General features: G+C 39.7%; 2 protein-coding genes across 5 annotated transcripts; both read left to right on the top strand.

Annotated features, from left to right (window-relative positions):
- Positions 1 to 437: 437 nt before the first annotated feature.
- On the top strand, positions 438 to 12,125 carry panx2 (pannexin 2). Of its 3 annotated transcripts, none has more exons than XM_081608030.1 (7): positions 438 to 1,483; positions 2,753 to 2,795; positions 4,119 to 4,768; positions 7,379 to 8,493; positions 8,798 to 8,933; positions 9,684 to 9,869; positions 9,968 to 12,125. In XM_081608030.1, the coding sequence occupies exons 3-7, from the start codon at positions 4,540 to 4,542 to the stop codon at positions 10,279 to 10,281; spliced, it is 1,980 nt and encodes a 659-aa protein (XP_081464156.1). In that variant the 5' UTR covers positions 438 to 1,483; positions 2,753 to 2,795; positions 4,119 to 4,539; the 3' UTR covers positions 10,282 to 12,125. The 3 variants fall into 3 exon arrangements, with proteins under 3 accessions (XP_081464156.1, XP_017160941.1, XP_008409854.1); XM_017305452.2 differs by having other exon boundaries at positions 2,753 to 2,865; XM_008411632.3 differs by lacking the exon at positions 2,753 to 2,795.
- Positions 12,126 to 12,229: 104 nt separating this feature from the next.
- trabd (TraB domain containing) lies at positions 12,230 to 21,840 on the top strand. Of its 2 annotated transcripts, XM_008411635.2 has the most exons (10): positions 12,230 to 13,088; positions 13,622 to 13,663; positions 13,890 to 13,932; positions 15,267 to 15,433; positions 15,772 to 15,912; positions 17,738 to 17,848; positions 18,093 to 18,232; positions 19,040 to 19,212; positions 19,659 to 19,755; positions 19,855 to 21,840. In XM_008411635.2, exons 1-10 carry the CDS (start codon positions 12,996 to 12,998, stop codon positions 20,042 to 20,044), a joined length of 1,197 nt encoding a protein of 398 aa, XP_008409857.1. In that variant the 5' UTR covers positions 12,230 to 12,995; the 3' UTR covers positions 20,045 to 21,840. The 2 variants fall into 2 exon arrangements, with proteins under 2 accessions (XP_008409857.1, XP_081464157.1); XM_081608031.1 differs by lacking the exon at positions 13,622 to 13,663.
- Positions 21,841 to 22,167: the final 327 nt, after the last annotated feature.

Raw genomic sequence — 22,167 nt, 5'->3', positions numbered from 1 at the left:
CGAAACTTTTCTTCACCTACCACAGAATTATTTTTTTTCTAACAGGGCAGGCGCATACTTTCATATTAACTGCGGCAAAAAACCTGCTGTCGATCCTGTGATGAGATTTTAGGGTTTTGAGCGATTTCATTTACTATTTGTTGACGGCTCAGATGGAACCTGCTTGGAAAGCCAGACTGGGGCCCAGTGGCATTGGATATTAGTCACCTGTTCTGGACAGGAATGGCTGATTTCAAACTCTTATAAGACGCCTTTAAATCTCTTAGCAAAGAAATAAGCTGCTACAATCTTCTTTCTGAAGGATCCCGACAGCTAATTTAAAGTACCATTGTGTTCACTCTTTCTTCAACACACCCTAAACATCTACACATGCAGCATAATGACTTTCTCATCTGATATGCACTGTTGGAGAAATGCTGATGTTTGATTTTAGCTATTTTAATTGGGAATGAATGTGGAGATGTCCCAACGTACTTCTCCAGAAGCTGGAGAATTTTAAAAATACTCAAAATGCTCGGGATTGTACGTTCAAAGATGTTAGAAAACCACACAGGATGACTAGTGAATATCTGCAGTAAAACCCTACTCGTCAAGATAACTTTAAAGTTAGTTAAGATAGTTTTAGAAATCCTTGAACTTGTTGCACCATCAGGAAAAGCACAGGTAAAACCCCTCCTTATACATTAAAACTTTTAAATATTATCACTGTCGTGACGAAATCTTCTTGCCAGAACTCCAACCCTCACTACTCCTTCTCGTGTAATTTCAAAGCGCTTCTTCTAAACAGGAAACTTGAACCACCTGTTAATGACTCATCTACAAGCAGAAGATGGGTGAAGATGTTCGCCACACCCATAAGATTTGAATGACGCGCATCTTTTCCAGTCCTTGTTTGCATGTGTCAACGGTCAGTCCCACGTTCTGAGATGACAGGCAAGCTGGATAAACCAATGAGCAAGGCAAAGAAGACACTGGCGTGCGGTTTGGTTGCGGGCCGAATAAACAGGAGTTGAACCGCACAGCACTGAAGAGAGTCAATAATGATCCAAGTGGAGCGCTAAATGCTTGTGTTGTACAGAATACAGCTCTTAAACGTGCGTGATTTGCAACGCATTAGCAAATCTCTAATATTTACAGCAATATATATATATATATATATATTTTTTTAATAATATCGATTAAGTGTGGCCGACTTTCCTGCAAGCCATGTCAACAAACCACAAGGCGCTCGCAATTCCGCCTCAAACACTCACAGCTGAAGAGCCGCAGAATCTTTAATTTGTTATCTCTTCCCTTGTTTCCGAGGAAAAGGCAGAGGCGGGGAGGGGAGATGAAGAGAAGAGGGCTGGAGTCACCAGAGGGAGGGAGGGAGGTGGGGGGGTAGAAAAGGCGGAACAAACCGGTGAGCTCCGATACAAGCTGTAGCTTCTCGCCCGCACTGCAGATTAACTCTTACCGCGCCGGGAGGACGCAGCTGGACTCGGTGAGTTGTTATTATTATTTGAATGATTATTTCTCTCGTCCTCGCTGCCCCGCAAATTTGAGCAGTTCGCTCCACAGCAGCAAAAATGCGGCGGTTTGGTCCGGTCTGAGTGCGGACAGGTAGAGAGGGATTCAGGTGCAGAGCATCACAGAGAGTCTCCTCTCGTCTCGTGCACACTCCGAGCTTCACGCACAAGATGCACTTTCGCTTCCTGGCGTGCTCGTCGAATCGATGTATGCTTGATGTTGAGCAGCTTGTCTCCGGTTTCCCGGGAGCTGTCCGCCGCTCAGGTGCTGAAGCGGCTCGTCATCCACAGGCGGCTGTAATTAACTGCAATGCAATGTCTCAGCAATAGAGGTGAAGCCCTGGACCGATGGACCCCCCGCTCTCGGAGACAGCAGCTCGGATCCCAGCCTGCTGCGCTGAGTAGGACATGGTGATCTTTACGTGAAATTCTCCCGTTTTTTGTGCACTTTTGCGCTAACAAGTAAAAGTGTGGAAACTGTTACGGCACCGATTCAGTGGTCTTGAGCTGATCTTTAAGCAGCCCAATCAGAAGCGCTTCTTTAATGTCAGAGAACATTCCGCCCTGGAAGTTCTTCCATGTCCCTTCGTCATCCAATTAATAATGAATGAAGGAATGGGTGGATAAGAGCAGCTCCCCTCCCTGAGCTGCTGTCCTGAAGTCTAACTCTGCCTCTTTTCACAGACAGCTGCACTGGTCCGAGCCAAGCGGGATGTTGTAGTAGGAAAAGATGTGGGATTCCCTGTGTAAACACACCGGTAGCATGGCCCAACTGAGGGGCACAAATGTGTCAGGCTGGAGCAGCGCCACTGGCAGACAGACAGCTGCTAAAATGTGACCCTGCTCCTTTAAATCTAAATTATGTAAACTTTGCCTCTCTTCTGATCATCCTTTAAAGTTGTCTTATGCGGGGTGAAATTTTAAGGTTGCTATCCCAAAAGGGACATCTTGTTCTCTACTTGAGGATCAGTTATTACCCCATGTCAGCATGAACACTGAATAGCGGTCCTTCATAATGCTTCTAAGGATTCTTTTGGTCATGATTCCAATAGTCATGTTCACTTTTAAAGCTGTCTGGAGCACACTAATTGCTTTTTGGACGACTGAAGCTGCAACTCAAGATTTCTCTTTGTAAGATGTTAAATACTACGTTCTAGTGTTGATATGCAAGGGATAGGCTTTTGAAGGATTTAACAAGAGTGAGAGGAGGAGAGATGGAAATATGTTTTCTTTTTTTTTTTTAGCAAAAGAGGAAGAGATGGCATGGGAGGATGAGATTAGTTGATGGTAAATGGATGATGCATTCACACCGAGGACCTTCCCATAACCTTCGTGTTCAAGAAGCCCGCTGCAGACGGTGATGCCTCTGCAAAATTATGTTGCTGGATAAGCATAAATTCAAACTTTTATGAATGCACATGAAAGCTAGAGAACATTGGATAGCACTACGTGTCCGGGATCACTTAAAGTTTTCTGTTCTTTTCCACAGGGATCTATTCTGTGCTCCTCATGTAGAGGTAGAAAAAATGTTGACATCATATTTAAGAAAAAAAAAAAAAAACGTATTTGTGTGAGTCAGTTTCAAGTTTCCTGAAACTGATTCTTTGTACATTGTTGCTAAAATAGGACAGCAATATACAATAGCAGTGCCTTGAAAAAGTGCTTTTTTCCCACATTTTGAGATTGTATTATTCCAAAAAAGCAACAAAGGAGGTTGTAACTCTGAAGGGAAGCTGAGTAGATGCACAGCTCAGGTTGGAGAATCTGTCAACAGGACAAACATTAGTTATGACTCTTTAAATGTGCTCTTCATGAAAAGTAGCAAAAAGAAATTCATTGTAAGTCCTATCTGCAGATTGCGCTGGTCAGATTAGACTGAAAGTTAACTTTTTAAAAATGGATGTCATTTTTTTAAAATGGGAAACTCACTCTCTGTCATCCCAATTCATGACAGACAGGAAAGCTGCAAGCTCAAAGTTGATGTGAATATTGATGTAGATAAATGCAGGTCAATCCTTGAACAGAACCTGCTAGACTGCAAAAAAAACAGAGGCACGGCTCACCTTCCAGCAGGGTAATGGCCTTTAACACAAATCAAAAGCAAACATATAGAAGTTTAGCAGAAAACATATTACTGCGTGTGACCAAAACCAATAAAAAAACCTACATTGACTTAAAAATTGATGTTCTCAAATACCCTCAATCCAATTTTTGTAGGGCAACAATTTCAGTCTGAAAACAAACACTGAACTTATGGACTTTTAAATAAAACATTGCTAAATATTGTGTTTTTCCCGCATTACCATTATGCCCTTCTTTGTGTTCATAAAATCCCAATGAAATACTATTTTAGACATTTGTGGCTAAATATAAGACCATTCAAGGAGCAGACATACTTTTACAGGGTACCGTTTATGGAAACTGAATTGAAGTTTCCTGTCTTCAGCCACATACATGTCTATATCAGAATATGAAAGATAACATTTTCCCACATGATTAGCCACAAATGAAAGAGAAACATTAAAGATACACAGTTACTGTACATGTTGTCTCTGTGTACTCTATAATAGCTCCTATTTTGCAACTCCTAACTTCTTATTTGTTTTCCAGGATCGGATTGGGAAAGCTTCTTCCTTCCAATGCTCACATAACCACTCTTCAGCCTACAATTACTCTCCCTGTGGAGCACAAGAGCTCCTCCTAAACTCAGGTCATTCCTCAAGCTGCCACATACAGAGCTTGTGGACTGCAGCCAGACTCTGTGGGGACGGGACAAAACAAAGGGATGCACGAGGGACACATTGACTGAGAGATGTGCTTCTGACCCTCATGTCTCCTCTTTTGTAAAAGTTGAGCAAACATCACGAATCACCACTTTCTCACATATGTTGACCACGGCTTACAGCGGCCACACATTTTTGTGTGCGTGTTTGCTTCACAGCGTCTTGGCAAGTACCTAACCGCAAGAGGGAGCATCTCGTCTCGCCTCGCTCGCTGAGGGGAGCTGTAGAGCGCAGCCTTCCGTTTCCGCATGCAGAACATCCTCGATCAAAACTTAGACATGGCCACAGCGCTGCTCGCGGGCGAGAAGCTGAAGGAGCTCATCCTGCCGGGCTCCTCTCAGGATGAGAAGGGTGGGGCACTGGCTGGCCTCATGGTGCAGCTCAAACTGGAGCTGCCCTTTGATCGGGTCGTCACCATAGGGACGGTCATCATCCCCATCCTGCTGGTCACCCTTGTCTTCACAAGAAACTTTGCAGGTGGGTGGCTCGGGCCACTACAGGGGCGCTTGGCACTAAAGCAACAACAAAGAAGTATGATTAACGTACAAATGGTTTCAAGCAAACCTGTGTGCCTTGCAAAGCACTCATAGGTGATTTTCAACAACAAACTTCAATACTTTTTAATCAGATTTTATGTGGCAGATCAAAACTAGTGCATAGAAGAAGGAGAAAAACATATACATTTTTCAAAAAAAAAAAAAAAAAAAGAAAATCTGAAAGTGTGGTCATTATATGTAATAGTCCCCTTTACAATGACACCCCACAATAAAATCCAGTGCAACCAAATGCCTTAAGAAGCCAACTCTTCATAACCCATCTGTATGTAATTTAATCGTAGTATAAATATAGCAGTTCTGTGAGGGTCTCTGGGTTTTGTGGGAGAACATATTGAACAAACACTGAACAAACATTATGATGATAAGGAAACTTTGGATTACAGATGTTTCTGGAATGTCACCACCAGCCTTTAACATTGCAACTAAATGTTTTGGCCATTCCTGTTTAAGTTTAGGCTCAATAAATAGCATCTTAGCTCTGGACATATAGTGAAAATTGTTGCTTTAGGCAAATATCTAGCACATTTGCAAGCTTTGTGAAGCGTGAAAGAAGGTTTCTTCCAGTATTGCCTTCTATTCATCTCCTTCTATCTTCCACATCTCCTCTGAGTAGCTAATCTGGTTTATTTGTCCTTCTCCACCTTTGCCTCAGTATTTAATCTCCTAATTTTTCATTGTTCATTTTTACCTAAATTATTCTGCCAATTGGATGTTTTACCAACACTCAAACATGACACAGCATGATTCTTCCCACATCATCTTCTACCAGAGGGATGTTGTTTTCAGGGCAACGTGCAATATTAAGCTTTCCACAACACATGGCATTTTGGCTATAAAGAAAAGCTGTCTGCTTTCATCAGACCACCTTTACCCTCATGTTTTCTTTTCCTCTACATTGCTTTTAGCAAACTGCAGATATGACTGCATGGCCTTCTTTCAACAGCTGCTTTCTTTTAGCGACTCTGTTCAGCTCCCCCCTAGTAACCAAAGGCCTCTTGGTTGCCTCGCTGATTAATGACCTCCCTTCCCAGCCTGTCATTTTAGATGGACTGTCATTTCTTGGTAGGTTTGCAGTTGTACCATGTCTTTCCGATTTTTTTTAACCTCAGATCAGAAAATACGGCAACAAATGTTCAAATGTGATACTGTTTTTTTTAACCCATAACCCTGTTTTGAACTACTCTACAGTTTTTGACTGATCTATCTACTGTGTTTATTGGATTTATGGATTCTGCTTGTTCTCTATGTTCCTTAAATTACATACAGAAATACTCTACTTACTAATAAAGTAAATATCAAATATTATTTACTAACAATATTTAGTAAATAAGACCGTTGGAGATAGGGACCAGATCCTCTCGCAACCACACTAGGGATAAGCATGTAAGAAATTGGATGGATGGATTTAGTAAATAATTACTCTATTTACTAACTGGGTAATCATCTCTGGATTTAATATACAGATATCAAAGTAAGGGATCTGAATACATATTTTCTTACCAATTATGCACTATTTTGTGTTGATCTAAGACATCAGATCCTCCTTAAATACATTAAACAGTAATGTAACATGAGGTCTGGGAAGATCTAAAAAAAATAAATAAATAAAAATTCCAGAGAGTTTAATACTTTTCAGGGGATTGCCATTTTTGTTTCTGTGACAAAGGGAAAACAAACAAAAAAACAAAGCTATAGTTGCGGAATTGCAGAAATATGGGAAAGAGAGTGAGGAAGTAGTTTAGCTGAAATGCAGATTGAAACCTATGGCTGATGGAAATGCTGGCTTGTTGCTGAGTCAGGCGTTCAGCTACAGTGTTTAACCAGCTGGGATTTTAATTGGTGCAGCGACACAATGTGGGAGTTCAAACAGTAAAACATTTCTTAAACAATTCAGCACAAAGACCGGCGGCATGCCTGGTACAATTCTACGTTACAATTATAACAATATAATAGAATAAACGATGGTGTATAAAATTACATTTTATTATCAATTTTTTTTATTATCAATTTATCAATTTTTAATCATTTTTAGAAAATGATTATATTTTCCTTGTTAAAAAAGCTATTGACGTTTCAATAATGTTTAATGTCACTACCAAGTTCCAAAGTCAAACAGAAATTGGGTGAAACTTTAAGTTGCACCATATGGTAAACGCAGCAGAGAGATAAGGTTTGACAGGAACCACACTTCTTTGTTCCTCTATTTGAAATTGACAGAATGTTCTTATGTCACAAAGAAGAATGACTTTGGTGAAAGATACAGTAAGAAACAAATGAATGTCACAAAAATGCTCAGTTTCAACAAGACGAAGGAAGGATGAAATGTTCAGTTTTTTAAATAAAAAAAATGTAAGCATAGCTGAAGAGGAAATATATATGACATGTATTTTGGTATGACACAAGTTTTAATGCAGACTGACATTGAAGCTACTCTATTTCAGTTCATACATTTAAATAAAAATAATTTAGCAGTACTAAAACAAATATTTGACCCACGTTTTTTTTTTTTTTTTTTCTGTGACCTTTTCAGAGGAGTCCATATACTGTTACACACCGCACAACTTTACCCGAGACCAGGCACTTTACGCAAGAGGCTACTGCTGGACAGAGCTTCGTGACGCTATTCCTAATGTGCAGCCTCATCTTTGGCCCTCGCTGTTCGAACATAAGTTCCTGCCCTACGCCCTGCTGGCCTTTGCGGGGATTATGTACATTCCTGCTTTGGGTTGGGAGTTCCTTGCCTCTACACGACTCACCTCAGAGCTCAATTTCCTGCTTCAAGAGATCGATAACTGCTACCACCGAGCCGCCGAGGGCAGAGCCCCAAAGATCGAGAAGCAGATTCAGTCCAAAGGACCCGGCATAACTGAGCGTGAAAGGAGGGAGATTATAGAAAATGCAGAGAAGGAGAAGAGCCCTGAGCAAAATCTTTTTGAGAAATATTTGGAAAGACGAGGCCAAAGTAACTTTTTAGCTAAGATTTACCTGGCTCGCCATCTGGCCATCATGTGCCTCAGCTCTATCCCCATTTCCTACCTGAGCGCGTACTATGCCCGCCAAAGGCAGAATGAGTTCACCTGTGCGCTCGGCGAGCCTCCGGATACCAGCAGCTACCCAGAGCTAAAGCTGAGAGTCAACTGCAAGCTCCCCGCTGTGCAGCTGCAACGCATCATGGCCGTGGTGGACTTAGCCCTTCTGTGTACCATGAACTTCATCATCCTACTTAATTTGCTGCATCTGTTTGTGGTGCGCAAGTCTAACTTTGTGTTCGACAAGCTGAATAAAGTCGGAATCAAAACGAAGCGACGGTGGCAGAAGTCTCCGTTCTGTGACATCAACATTCTGGCCATGTTCTGCAATGAGAACAGGGATCACATCAAGTCGCTGAACCGACTGGATTTCATCACCAACGAGAGCGATCTAATGTACGACAACGTTGTCAGGCAGCTGTTGGCTGCACTTGCACAGTCCAACCACGATGCTACACCCACTGTGAGGGAGTCTGGGATACAGACCATTGATCCCAACATGGATCCTTCGGATCTCAGAGTGGGGGACATGGCCATGGAGCCACTGGTCATCAAACGGCCCCGGAAGAAGATTAAATGGATACCGAGCTCAAACCCTCTTCCTCAGCCGTTCAAAGTAAGGCAGCGTCTTTCACAAACAACCACAATTTTTCCTTTCATTTGAGCATTCAGTAAATGTCGCAACAGAATAATTCCAGCAGAACTGTAATGCAACTATGTTGAAAACCACCAGTGCAGAGGTAAAAATATAACTACATTGCAAAGGAGGACAGATCAAAGTGTTATCAGTACTCAATACTTTGAATGCCCTCACATATAGAACTGCATGTGAGGGGCTAAAATGCTGCCGTTTTTGGTTCTTGAAATGTAAATGTTTAACCCCCGAAAAATAACCAAATACTTAAATGTTTGTCACGAAGGAACCACACACTTTGACCCGCTTGGAAAACAACACCAAGCCTGAAAAGCCCAAACCACTGAGACGCAAAACCATGGCAGACAGCCTCATAGCACCACTGCTGGACAGTAAAGGCACCCAACATCCTGCAGCTAAAGGTATACTGCAATATCTGTGTGCATGGCATGGTAAGTGTAGACGTATGGCTCTCAGTATCCTCAGTAAAGGTACGTAAAAAGTACGTACCTTTACCTCAGTAAAGGTACCTCAGTACCTTTAGGTTATTCTTTTCCTGCTCTAGCATAATATCCCACAGAAGGGTGAAAATGTTTAAAGTTTTAGTTCTACTTCAAATTTTTAAGTTGGCTAGTTTATGAAATTTTAATACACTTTCTATTTTAATTGAGCATAAATATTATGAAACACAGTGTCCTTATTCTCTTCAACAGGAAAAACAGAAGAACACGATATACATATAAGACGATTGATATGTCAGCTGCTACATAAGTTTCTATATGCTTAAAACCTAAAGCCATTTACTATGTACTGATTAAAATGACTGAATTGTTTAAAATGTTGCAGGTGTTTGCATATTTAAACAGACTAAGTCCATGCTACTCCTATTCATTTGTTCATAAGTTTGTGTACATGTGTTTCCATCTATTTAGATACAAACACATTTGAGCTCAGGTCTTTTTAAGACACCCTTGATCAAAAAACGGCAAAACTCCCTTCACACCCCCCAAAACAAACAAACAAAGAAAAAAAACAAAAACAAAGACAAAATGCTTTTGAGAATAATGGTGCTGAAACAAAACTATTTTTCTAACGCTCCACTGTACACCTAGCTTTCAAACACTCACATTAGGTTTCTTTTTAAGTCAGAGAGCTTGTTTTCTCATTTGCAGACATCAGTGGGATGGAGAAAAAGCACGCACGAAACTTCTCCCTGGACGTCCATCCATACATGCTGACGAATCGCAAGCCCAAGGTGGAGGCCTCAGTGGTTGAACCGCTACCACCAGAGCACAATCTGGACGCAGTTTACCTTGAAGGCACTCACACTATTGTCCATGTGTCTTGTGCACTGACAGGTGGGCTTTACTACAGTTTGAAATTCATTCTTATCACAGAGCCTTTTCTTACAACCTTTTTGAATCTGCTACTCGATGTATGCCGCATGTCTTTTCAGAAACCAAGGTTAGCTCCCCAGTATCGACCACTGCTGCCTTTCCCACAGCAACTCTGGCCTCCATCACATATGTGAATGGCGTGAGCCCAAACCCTCCCTCTAGCGAGGATGCGCTTAGTCCCAAGTCCTCCCCTGCACAAATAGATCTTCTGCCCCCAATGGAGAACCCTGGGCCACCACTGCTGACCAAAGCCCCCACGCACCAGCTCCTGAGCATTCATCACACTCTTTTTGAAGAAGAAGAGGATGCAGAAAACAGAAGAGGCAGGCTGGAAGAAAGACCTGGGGAGCTCATTGCGGCTGGAGAATGTTGAAAAAAAAAATGTATCCGATTTCTAAGCATACGATCACGATCGCTACACTCTCCTTTTCCAAAAATCGTCCTTTTCTCCTCATAGCAACTTCTGTGATTGGTGGATTGTGTCGACTGACGGGATGAAATTCAACAGCGGGATGATAGCACAAAGTGTGGTTGTAGGAAAAAGAGGGAGAAATGATGATAACACTTGTGTATTTGTCATAGGAAATGATGTCGCCTTCATGCCTCAGGATGACTGTGTTCAGCTGATCACCCACCAATGAAACCAGCAGTGATATATTATTCAACAGGGTGCTAAAGAGCAGGGTAAAACAGCTATGCTAAAAAAAAAAAACAAAGGTGCAAGGTGAACGAAAAATTAACAAGCTTTTTAATATGAAAAATGAGAGACACCTTACAAATCCACATTACCTAGAAAGACTGCATTACAGCTTAAAACAAAAACAGTATGTATTTAAAACATATTAACACTTTGTCCCTTTATCCCTCTAGCCAAGTAGAAATGTAGCTCACGCAATACAGCTGTCGAGAACTTCACACTTAATATGCAAACGATCACAATATATATGTGGCAATAATGTATGCGCTTTGAGCATTATACTTCACAAAATGTGTTGGTATATGTTGGGTGTTTCAAATCTAAAATAGTTCCATGGCTTATCATTTTCATTTCAACATTGCCATTGACACTTCACTGTATGTGCACATCGTTTATAACAGCAAGATGACTTGTTATATGATTGTGAGACGGTAAAGGGTAATGATAGAGGTATAGTGCCTTGCAAAAGTATTCATACCCTTTAAACGTTTTTGCAAATTTTACTCGCTTCATTGCGATTTTTGTTGGAGAATAGAATGCGGAATGCAAAGAAATGCACAGAAGTAGAAGGAGAAGGATACCTGATTTCAATACTTTTCTAATCTAACATAAAAAGTGTTTCATGAATTGGTATTCAGACTCTGAAGTCAATACTTTATAGAACCACCTTTCGCTGCAGTCATTTTTTTTAGCTATTACTTTGACCATCGAGAGATTTTTACATTTTTGCCCATTATTCTTTGCTAAATAGCTCAAATTGAGTGAAATTGGACAGACCACCTGAAGACATCAATTTTCAAGACTTGCCACCATTTCTCAACTGAAGTTACTGTAGGTCAGGACTTTGATCCTCATCAATGTAACTTAGGAATATGATTTGATTTGAAGCAATATGCTAAAACGGTAGCTGTATGTTTCTTGTTTTCCTGCTGTAAGGTTAACATCTGTCCCAGTCTCAAATTTTTGCAGCCTTTGACAAGTTGTCGACTTGTATTAACTTTTATTGAGCAAAATTCACTTTCCCATCAACCAGGTTTGTGCAGGATTTACAGCTGACCTACTGACAGATTCTCCCGCCCGAGCGGTAAATATCTGCAGCTCTTTCAGAGCAACTATGTGCCTTTTCGCCCCTTCACTGATTAATGTCTGCCCAATTAATGCTTACTCATCCTGTCAGACTTTCAAATGCACCATACTTTTTTTCATTCTCAGATTATGGATTAAAAAGTGCCTGGTTGTAAGTTTGTAAAGTATATTATTTAACCTAGCCCTTCTTTTTATCCCCACCACCTTCCTGTCCTCTCCTGTGTCTGGTGCATTTCTTGGTTTAAAAAGGCCACACTTTGATTTCCGTGATAAAAATAAATAAATAAAAAATGGTGAAACACGTAGACTTTTTCAATTTCATTGGAAAATTCCACATGACTTTGTGTTGGTCAGTCACATAAAATCCCAATAAACCCATTGGAGTTTGTGATTCTAACTAGATAAAATTGTAAAAAAAAAAATAAATAAATAAAGATAAAAAATATGAATACTTTCGTGAGGCACTGTGTGTTGTTAATAAACTAAGAGGGGAAAAGCTGGTGGCCTATTAAAAACAGGAATCAGCTCAGTTTGATAAATGAAGCTGAACTTGTTGAGGTGGTGTGATGCAATGTAAACAAAGTGATCCGCAACACGTTCAACTATTCCTTTTTGAACGGTTTGTTGCAAGAATGAGTAAGCTTTTATGCTGTCTGATGCTCTGATACAATCCAAAATTCTTTCTGTAAATTAAATCACAAGTAGTTAGAATATATATTTATAATACTTGTAGAAAAATAGCAAGCATACGCACATATGAACGCCCTTTTTCCACAAAAAAAAGTGTCACATGTGCTACTCTCAAACTTTTTTGCACATATGATAACAGGAACTTCAATAAAGGAACTGTAATACTTATTGACACATCAGCATGACATTGTTGCAGAAGATGTCACTATCCAGCGTAAAGGGCCTCATGTATTCATCTATACATGCGAAACTCACTCATTTTCTTGGGGCATTGAAGAGACACACTGTGGCTTACAACTTTCCACTTCAGCTCAACATCATACTCCTAAGGCTGCCTCGTGATAATACTCAAGCACACTAAATGCATCCACAAGCACTTTACGACTAGAAGCACTAGTGAGTTAATGACTCTGCTTAAAACTCATGTTCTGTGTTGAATTTCACATTAGCCTACAGCTGACGAAGAGAGAAACCTCTGACTGTGTGAAAAGCTACTGGACTTGCAGAGTCCAGAATTTGACTGTACCTTGTGAAATGTCTTAGTGAAAACACAAATAAAACATTTTCTTTCTAAAAAAAAAAAAAAAAAACTAGGTGTTGTGGCATGTGCCTACATGTACCAGAATGCACCGCGGCTGTCAGTATTAACCAACCGAGTGTTGCTCTGTTACACTAGCAAACAGCAGTGGGACAGACGCGCTGGCTTTGTAAGTAACATTTTGTTCTGCAACATTTTTGGTGGGTTTTTGATGTCCGATATGACACAGTAACTGGTTATATTGTAAATTTATTTTTGGTTTAAAATACATACATTACCAATTTTTTTTGTCGAATTAGCTAGCTTATGTTAGCCCGAGTTAGCCTTATTTGCAGGAAGCTAGCAAAACCGTGAAGTTTTTTTTTGTAAGGAAAGTGTTTACATTCGGTACAGCAAAATGTATTTATAAAAAAAAACATTAGAAAAAGTCTTTTTGATGGGTTACTTTCTCATAGATGTCTCTTCATTTTCATAGCGATGACATCTTTGGGAGATCTCCCTATTTGTTTGATTTATTCTTTTAGTGACAGTCACCACTTTTCACAGCACATTTTCTGCGTTGTAACTGTTAGCCACCTTTAGCCAAGCCGGTAGTTGTTGTGTTACGTACACACAAAGCAACGTCAGCAGTCAGTGCGTGTCTGTCAGTGAACGCCTCACTGTTCACAGTTTCACTCCTCTTATTCTCCATGTCGCACGCAGTTTTCGTTTTCTCCAATCATGGACAAAGACAACAAATCAGAGGTGAGGAAAACAAGACAAACAAAAAAAAAAAAAATCTTGTGTGAAGACGGATTGAGTGACACTGTTAAGTTTCACGGTGATGTACCATTAGTTAATGTTTAGTTGGAAAATGTTGTCTAGTCTTTAATGATCCGCTAGCCTCAGACAGGAGTTACCTCTTAATCTCGAGCAGAGCTGAACAAGCCATCAGACATTGATGATGTTTTCCTGTTTGGTTGTCTCACAGGATGCTTCAGGAGACACACCACCTTGTATAGCACCAGGAATGGGTACGCTTTTTTGTTTTTATATCATTGTCAAATTGAAACAAAAAAATATGTTCACAATTCACCCGTGCACTGGCAAATGATCTTGATTGTCTGCTGAATAACGCTTTGTTAGGCAACATTTTATTCAAAAGTTTTAAAGTCGCCTGTATCAGTTTCTCGGTTTATTACAACAAATACTTTTGGTCTGTTACATAATGTTACTTTAAAAAAAAAAAAGTAATCTTGAGCAATATTGCTGGGTTTCAGATGAGTATGTGTCCTGTACGGTTGTTCCAACTGTTCTAATGGAGAGAAAGATCAACGTTATTTTCGTGTTTCGAAAGTAGTTGGTCACAAGGGAGTTAATTTTAAAAACTTACTGAAAAAGAGGGGAAAAGTGGATCAACAATCTACCGCTAAAAGCAGAAGGTGCGGAAACTAACAATGCCAGAGTTTGCAACGCATCGTTTGAATCGTATTTCCAGATATTTTATTTAACAGTTACTTAGAAGGACAACCATTCACGTGTAAGGTAAGATATATTATTTTTACGCCCTAGCTTGGTAGTCTCTAGAGTAATGTCGTTAGCAGCTAATTCAGTGCCGAGTCACGGACAGAAAATATAATATTTATTCAGCGGGACTTTTATGCTAAAAAAAAACAACAGCTAAATAACCTACCCAGCCATGCAGTTACAGTGAGCTGTGACTATTCTCCCCCACATGATTCATGTCTGGCTCAACATTAACATACAATTCCAGCATGAATTTGGGTTTACAGAACCTAAATAAATTACTTACCAGGAGATCCAAGCACATAGACGTCTGCCTCAGCCTATTTTGGGCATTAGCGTACTCCTTGTGATCCATTTTGAAAGCAGAGATGTCCACTTCCGGACCTCCATCTGAATTTCGCGTGTCATCCGGGTCACGTGTCTGCAACCTAGCAATAGGTACTTCTAAAATTACGTGACTATCTTAAAAAGTTTTATATTTTTGTCACTCATTTCAAAACCTGAAACCTGTATGTTATATAGATTCGTTACACATAGAGTGAAATATTCCAAGCCTCTGTTTATAATTTTGATGATTACAGACAATGAAAATTCAAAACTTTGTGTCTGGGGAAAAGTAGAATATTACATACAATGAATTAAAGAGGTATATTTTAAACAAAATTGCCAGGTTTCGGAGAAGTATGTTCATTCAGTACTGTATTAGGTCAGAACTCCATCTTACCTACTGAATGTCTAAAGTAAAGGTGTTGGTAGGAGTGGTTTTGATGTTAGATTTTAACATAACAGTTTTAGTATTTTAATTCTGGCTTCATTAACCACCTCTGCTGTCTGTGTTCAGCGGACGGTGAGACGTTGGAGATGCTGTGGCAGTTCCGAGCCAAGCTCCGCCAGGACTCCCCTGAGCTTCCAGAGACGGTGACCCGCCTCACTGCTCCTGATGGGAGCGTCCTGTACTTGGTGGGCACTGCCCATTTCAGCGAGGACAGCAAAAATGATGTGTCGACGGTAAGCTGAACAGGCAAAGACGAGGAATGTAGACTTGGCAGATTGTAAAGTTACTCACACCGTCTTAAAAATGTGGTACTCTGCAAAATGACAGTGAAATAATGTGCGTAATTAACAGGCTAAGTGATAATGACTTTCCTCTGGGTGTCACTGACAATTGGGTTGGTGAGCTCATTTAGTCAAGTGTCATCTGGTCTTCATTCCTCATCCCTGAAACTTTCTTCGTTCATTTTACTTATTGGTGTGGTGTTTTCCACTTGTCTTTCTTACATTTTGATGTTATTGTGCACCCAGTATCTTATCTATCCCACTCAACGCCTTTTCTGCCCCTCGTCCAGACAATCCGCGCTGTGCAACCAGACGTGGTGGTGGTGGAGCTTTGCCAGTACAGGGTGTCAATGTTACGCATGGATGAGAACACGCTGCTGAGGGAAGCCAAAGACATCAACCTGGAGAAGGTTCAGCAAGCCATCAAGCAGGTTAGGCTTTCAGAAAGATCTGATTAAAATCTGATCTGAGAAAGTGGTGGCGGTATAAATACTACAAACTTGTATAGCAAGTTTGCAGTAGAATCAGAACACAGGAGAAATGGTGGTTTTGTGGTATTCCTATAAAAATGATTGCTGCATTGAGCTATTATTAATGGAGAATTAAATAAACAAATGCGGTAAACAAAAAGCAGTGAATAATTGTTAAGTGAATGGAAAACGATGCATGTTTCTAAAACGTTTTTACGAATAAACATCTAAAAAGTCTGATATGCATAATGTGGGCATCTGCCCTGATCCAATACATTGCACGACCACCTTTCACCAATCTGAGGTATGTTTTTGCTAGCTCTGCGCATCTAGAACCATTTTTCTTTGTAAAATAGGTCATGTTCCATCAGATTAGATGGAGTGGGTTTATAATAATCACTTCTCAAGTCTTGGACTTTGGAACACTCTACCACGCAAATATGCTATTTAGGTGTATGGAGTTTGTTTAAAATGGTTTTTGTCACAAGCCTCTATTTAGAGCTACATTCACACAAATCAGAATTTTTATTTATTTATTTTCCATATGCAACCCATATCTGACTTTTTCACGGCAGTCTGAATGGTCTAATTCTGATCTTCTCAAACCCCCCGGCACCTCCCAAAAAAATTCCTATATGTGCCACTTCCATATGTGGAACTGAATCGGGTACATTTAGTTTCATAGTTTTCAAAGCGCCTGCAGCCAGAACGGTCACGTCGCATTTTATCTGGTTTTTACGTCATAATTCTGCACCAGAAGAAGCCAGATGAGGTCAATCTGGACGTAAACACTGGGGAGAAATTATTGTTATAAAATAAGTCTGTCAGTGAAGCGCATCACATCCCACCGCTCCTGTTTCAGATCACACATCCAAACAGAAGTTGCAATCAAATGCTTCACACAATATTAGATGCACTTTTTTTTTTTACTAGCTTCCATTCTTGTGATTTCGTGGCAATACTGTCAGATCCCATCGCTCAATAACTTTAAAATCCATAGATGGCGGCATCTGATGTTACTTCAGATATTAAATGGCACACTGCTGTGGGGCAATATTAGTCTCATTGGGGTCACATTGAATTAGTAGAATGAACTAACTGCCACGCAAAAGAAAAAACTAAATTGAACTGAGCATCAAGACCTGCTGTGTGGATATAACTGTATGTAGTGTTTTAAATTGATGAATTATGATTTATGATGTTATGCTCCTGCGACAAAATAATAGTATCTGTCTGTTTATCCGTCCAATTAAATATTATACTATTTAAAACTTTAACGTGAGCAATTAAATAAAAAAATAAATTCTAAGACAAAAAGGAAGCTAATGATGACATTTTAAGACTGGAGTTATATCTTCATGCTTCTTTGTGCTGGTTAAAAGATGAGCTGCGGTGTTTTGAACTATTTGCACTGGCTGCAGAGATGAGTGGTCTAGCCCAACATATAAACAACTGCAGAGAAGAAGTAATGAAAGCATGGACAACCTTCTCGGGGTCCTTTTTAAAAGAGAGCTATGACTTTTCTTCAGCAATGAGTCATAGTTTTGAGAAAAAAGGCTTGAGGTAATGACTGTACTTACCTGTTTGCCCAATTTGAGATTGCTGTCTGGAATAACACCCGGATTCCCAGAAGTATTTATTCAAACGAGAACCTCAGCTGCGCAAGAGAGTCGGGATACGATTTGTCAAACCACAACTTCTGGCTGCACTTCAGTTCACCAGCCAGTTTTTTGTGTTACGAAAGGTATTGCAGTTGAAATATTTACTCTTTGTCTCTGTCTCTCAGAATGGGCTCATGTCTGGCCTGATGCAGATTCTCCTGCTCAAAGTTTCTGCTCACATCACGGAGCAGCTAGGAATGGCACCTGGAGGAGAATTTCGAGAGGCTTATATTGAGGTAAGTCACTCAGAAACTTGTGTTGCGCAAATTAATGTTGTGCCAAATCTTATGCCAAACAGAATTTTGTCATTTCTGACTTGGAGGTGTGTCATCTAGAACTGCATTTCCTCCTCCTTGTCTCACACAGAGCCGTTACCTTAAACAAGCTTCATAATAGGGCTGTTGGAAACGGAGGACTAGTTGGTTTAATTATGTACTCTTGATGTATTTTGATATTCTGAAAGTATTTCTTTCCTCACAGGCGGGACGAGTCCCATTCTGTAAATTTCACCTTGGGGACAGGCCAATCCCAGTGACCTTAAAGAGGACCATAGCTGCTCTCAGTTTATGGCAGAAGGCCCGTCTGGCCTGGGGTCTTTGCTTTTTGTCAGATCCAATCAGGTACAAACTCCCCCAATGAACCTTTTTTTTTTTTTTTACTACGATGAAATTGGATGCTTGGTTGAAAATTGCATAAACTGCAGCTTAATTTCCTTTATTTAACCAACTGAGATCCAGATCTCAAGATCCAGATTAAAAAGTGAACAAAAACTCCTCTATCCTTACTTCGATGTTGATGTCTCACTAGTCATGCTGATGGCAATGGATGTAGTGGGCAAAAGCTAAACGTTGAGGGAACATTAAATTATGACACCTGCTGAATTTGGTGCAAATCACACAATCTGTTATTAATTAGAAAGATTGTAGTGAACATTTAAGAATCTTTGATATCTGTTTGTACGATGAGAACTTCCAGTAAATCTGCTAGTGTTTTGAAAAACCCATGTATGGTGTATTGGATTGAAAGCTCATTATTCAAAGTGCCAATTTAAGCTGATTTTGTTTCTAATGTTAAGCTTCTGATAGTTAGGTTAGCCTCTCCTGGGAGGATAAAATTAAGTAATATTTAAAAGCATGTGTTTAATAATTTGGCTGAGGCATGTTTTGGTCTCCCAATTAAAATGTTTTGAGACAAAACAAGTTTGTGCAAAACATAAAAAAATAAAAGTTTGTCTCAAAGAAGCAAACTGTAAAACCTTTTAATGAGCATTTACAAGTTTTTCTTTCTTTTTTTTTGCTTCAAGTCATTTTCACAAAGTTTATCCACTGTAGAATACCTCTAAAACATTACATTTGCACTTAAAACACTTGTTTTTTGTTTTTTTTTACTTCATCATCTCCATCTAAGCGTTGTGTGTGCTGTTTCAGTAAAGAGGACGTAGAGAAGTGTAAGCAGAAGGACCTGCTGGAGCAAACCATGTCTGAGATGATCGGCGAGTTTCCTGCTCTCCATCAAACCATTGTGGCTGAAAGGGATATCTACCTCACACACAAACTCCGCCAGGCAACACGCTGTGTGGAGTCGCCATCTGATGGCCAGAGTGTGTATTGCATGTTTTTCTTCAGTTTCCAGTACAGAGATATCTGTCATCATTAACGTATTAAGGGAAATAATCATGTCATGTAATTGTATAAACTGAATATATGGCGAGTTTAGACTCACTCCTCTTTCCAAAAGAGCAGATTGGACAACACCACATTTGTGAATTTTCAGAGTTCTCAACTCGGTTCATATCTTTGTTGCACGTGTTAAAAATGTGAGATTTTAAGGGGCAGGATTATGTAAAATAGACAGGAGCTTTATAAAGAGATACACATTTGAAGTCATTAAATTGCAAAGTCAAACTTCTTTTAAGTCATGTTTGTTATATGCAGCATTTTTACAACGACTAAAGGCAACATAATTATTTGATTGTGTTATAAAATGGCACTATGTTTCTTTAAGCTATATAAATAACAAAATGTGAAATTTCTTTTTTCCCAATAGAAGTGCCTGCTGTGGTTGTTGGAGTTGTAGGAATGGGTCATGTCCCTGGCATTGAACGAAACTGGGATATGGAGCTCAACGTTCAAGAAATTATGACGTAGGTTTTCTACCCGGTAACTGAATACTAAAAAAAAAAAAAAAAGTAGTCGCGGGATGAAACGAATATTTTTGTTTCTGCTTTATCTCTCTCCTTCAGTGTCGCACCGCCCTCACAACTCAGCTGGATGCTACGCACTGTTGTGAAGGGCGTCTTGATGGGAATGCTGGGATACGCCTGTTATCGAGTTGGAGGAGGTTTAGGTCGAACCCTGCTGACGTTACCAGCAGTCCAGTCTTTGATTGAGACTCTTCGGCTCCAGCCGCCTGACCCCGCTGGACCTCTCTAAGCCGTCTTTCACTCAAGATTTGATTATTATTCTTTTTTTTAAAAAGATGCATTTATCACCGATGGCCTTAAAAGCAGGAGGTGAGGCTGGACGAATGGGTGCACCAGCTCACACCTGGGAACTGATGAGGACCTCTCTGGGGTCAAGAACCTTTCACCTCCGATCGATGTCCCTAACGGCACAGTGGGACTGTACTGCCAAAGAAACCACAACTGTACTCTAATCCTGCATTTCTGGCAATTATATTCTACATAAATTTGCTCAAATTAGAGTAACATTTCCCTGTTGTTCCTGAAATTTATTTACACACGGCTTTATTTTGCTAATCCTCCAAGGAATCGAATTTAATAATTTTCCTGGACATAATAGGACACTTGTTTGTTTTTTTTTTTTTTTGAAAGAAGCCATTTTCTGAGTACCGGGCAGATTCTTGGTAATTGGTCCAGCACTTTATAAGAGGACTTAACTTATAGTGTTATTTAAATATAAACAGATTAGATTAATTTCACTGTGTGTCTGAACTAGAAAGTCGATCATGATTTTTGACAAAATAATTTCAAAGATATTTGCATGGTGCTCATTCCTCGCATTCAGGATTAGCAGAAGAAACTCTGGTGATTGCTCTTTGCTACGAACTTTACAGCCAAGTGCCTCATGTTTCAGCTGGAAGGGCTACTGTGAAATCCACTTTTTGTTAGCTCCATCTGACGAATGATTAGTGCAATTATCAACAGTTTGAACATCTTACTATTTTGTAATGAGAGGACATGATGTTTATGATGACTTTGAAATTTTACCAAAACTGCAACATTTTTCGTGGGCTCACACTTGCATCTTACAGGAACACTGATGCTCAGAAGGCCTCGCGCTGCCTCACAAAACAGTGGGGTGAGAACATTTTATGTTTTGTTTTACCCTTTAATATGATTAAGTGTACCATATTTTTAATCAGTTGACAGTCGGTGCATTGGCTGTCCATATATATGCATTCTTATTTATTGTGAAATTGTGGAACTAGATGGAAATGAAAGTTGCTTTGTTTCCCCTCAGAGTAAAGTGGGGCCATAAAGGTTTGTGCATTAATAAATCTGTTTTATTTGGACTGCTGAACAAAATCTGTAAAAATTTAGCCTTACTTTTATCACTGCTGCCTTTGACCCTCTGATTGCCTCCTCTGCTATAGCCTATCACCAACACATGTGTATTCATATTATGTTCTGTTACTGCATGTATAACAAAAAAAAAGACAACCCTAGATTAAAAAAGGAGGGTGTCAAAGTATAGTACAGTAAGTTCTGTCAACATAAATGCATGATTTTAAATCTATCGTTGATATCCAGGTAATTTAAGTGACTTCTAAGTATTTTTATCATTAACTGTAAATCAAAATGAGGGATGTGAAATAAGTTACCGTACATAATTTATTATAACATGTCAATGGGTCCAATGAATTGATGAAGAGTGTAATGTTCATTTATTTTTAAAAAGTAGAATTAAAACCAGTGCCAGCTATTTGCCGTCTGAGCTTATTCAGGTAACAGGTCTTCCGAATGATTAAAACATTTTGAAGAAATGCGTTAAAGACTGAAGTTGTCGCAGGTTGTTTTCATATTTGTATCCGATTACCTTCAACCAAAATATGTAATTTACTGTATGCCTGAGAACTCAAGAAGAGACTATGAAAGGCTGTCTTGGTCGTATTAACTGATTAGCCTGCACCCTTTACTTGTTTTTCACTGTAAATGTACCAAACACTGACTCTTCTATAATAGTAAAAGTGAACTATATTTGCTTCAGTGCCTGTCTTGTTCTGTGATTGGTATGCGTCTTTACTTTATAGAATAATGACAATCTTTAATATCAAATACATAATAATGAACTAAACTTGGCTTACAATTTGGTGATTTTAGATGTGGGGTTCAAACTTTTCCCAATGTGTCTGTTTGTCTGTCATGTGTTTTCATCCACTGGTTCTTAGAGCTGCGTTCTCTCTCCGTGGTACCCAGACACCCCCCCCCAGCCCTACACGTTTTGGATATGTCTGTGTTTCAGCACATTTAATTTAAATGATTGCATGACTTCCTCTGCATGCTGCAGACAGTGCTACTGAAGCCTGTTGATCA

The sequence above is a fragment of the Poecilia reticulata genome, chromosome 6 (genome assembly GCF_904066995.2).
Source record: "Poecilia reticulata chromosome 6, P_reticulata-male-v2, whole genome shotgun sequence".
NCBI lineage: Eukaryota > Metazoa > Chordata > Actinopteri > Cyprinodontiformes > Poeciliidae > Poecilia > Poecilia reticulata.
Note: the sequence above shows the minus strand (reverse complement) of the source record. Positions and strands in the feature narration are given on the sequence as shown.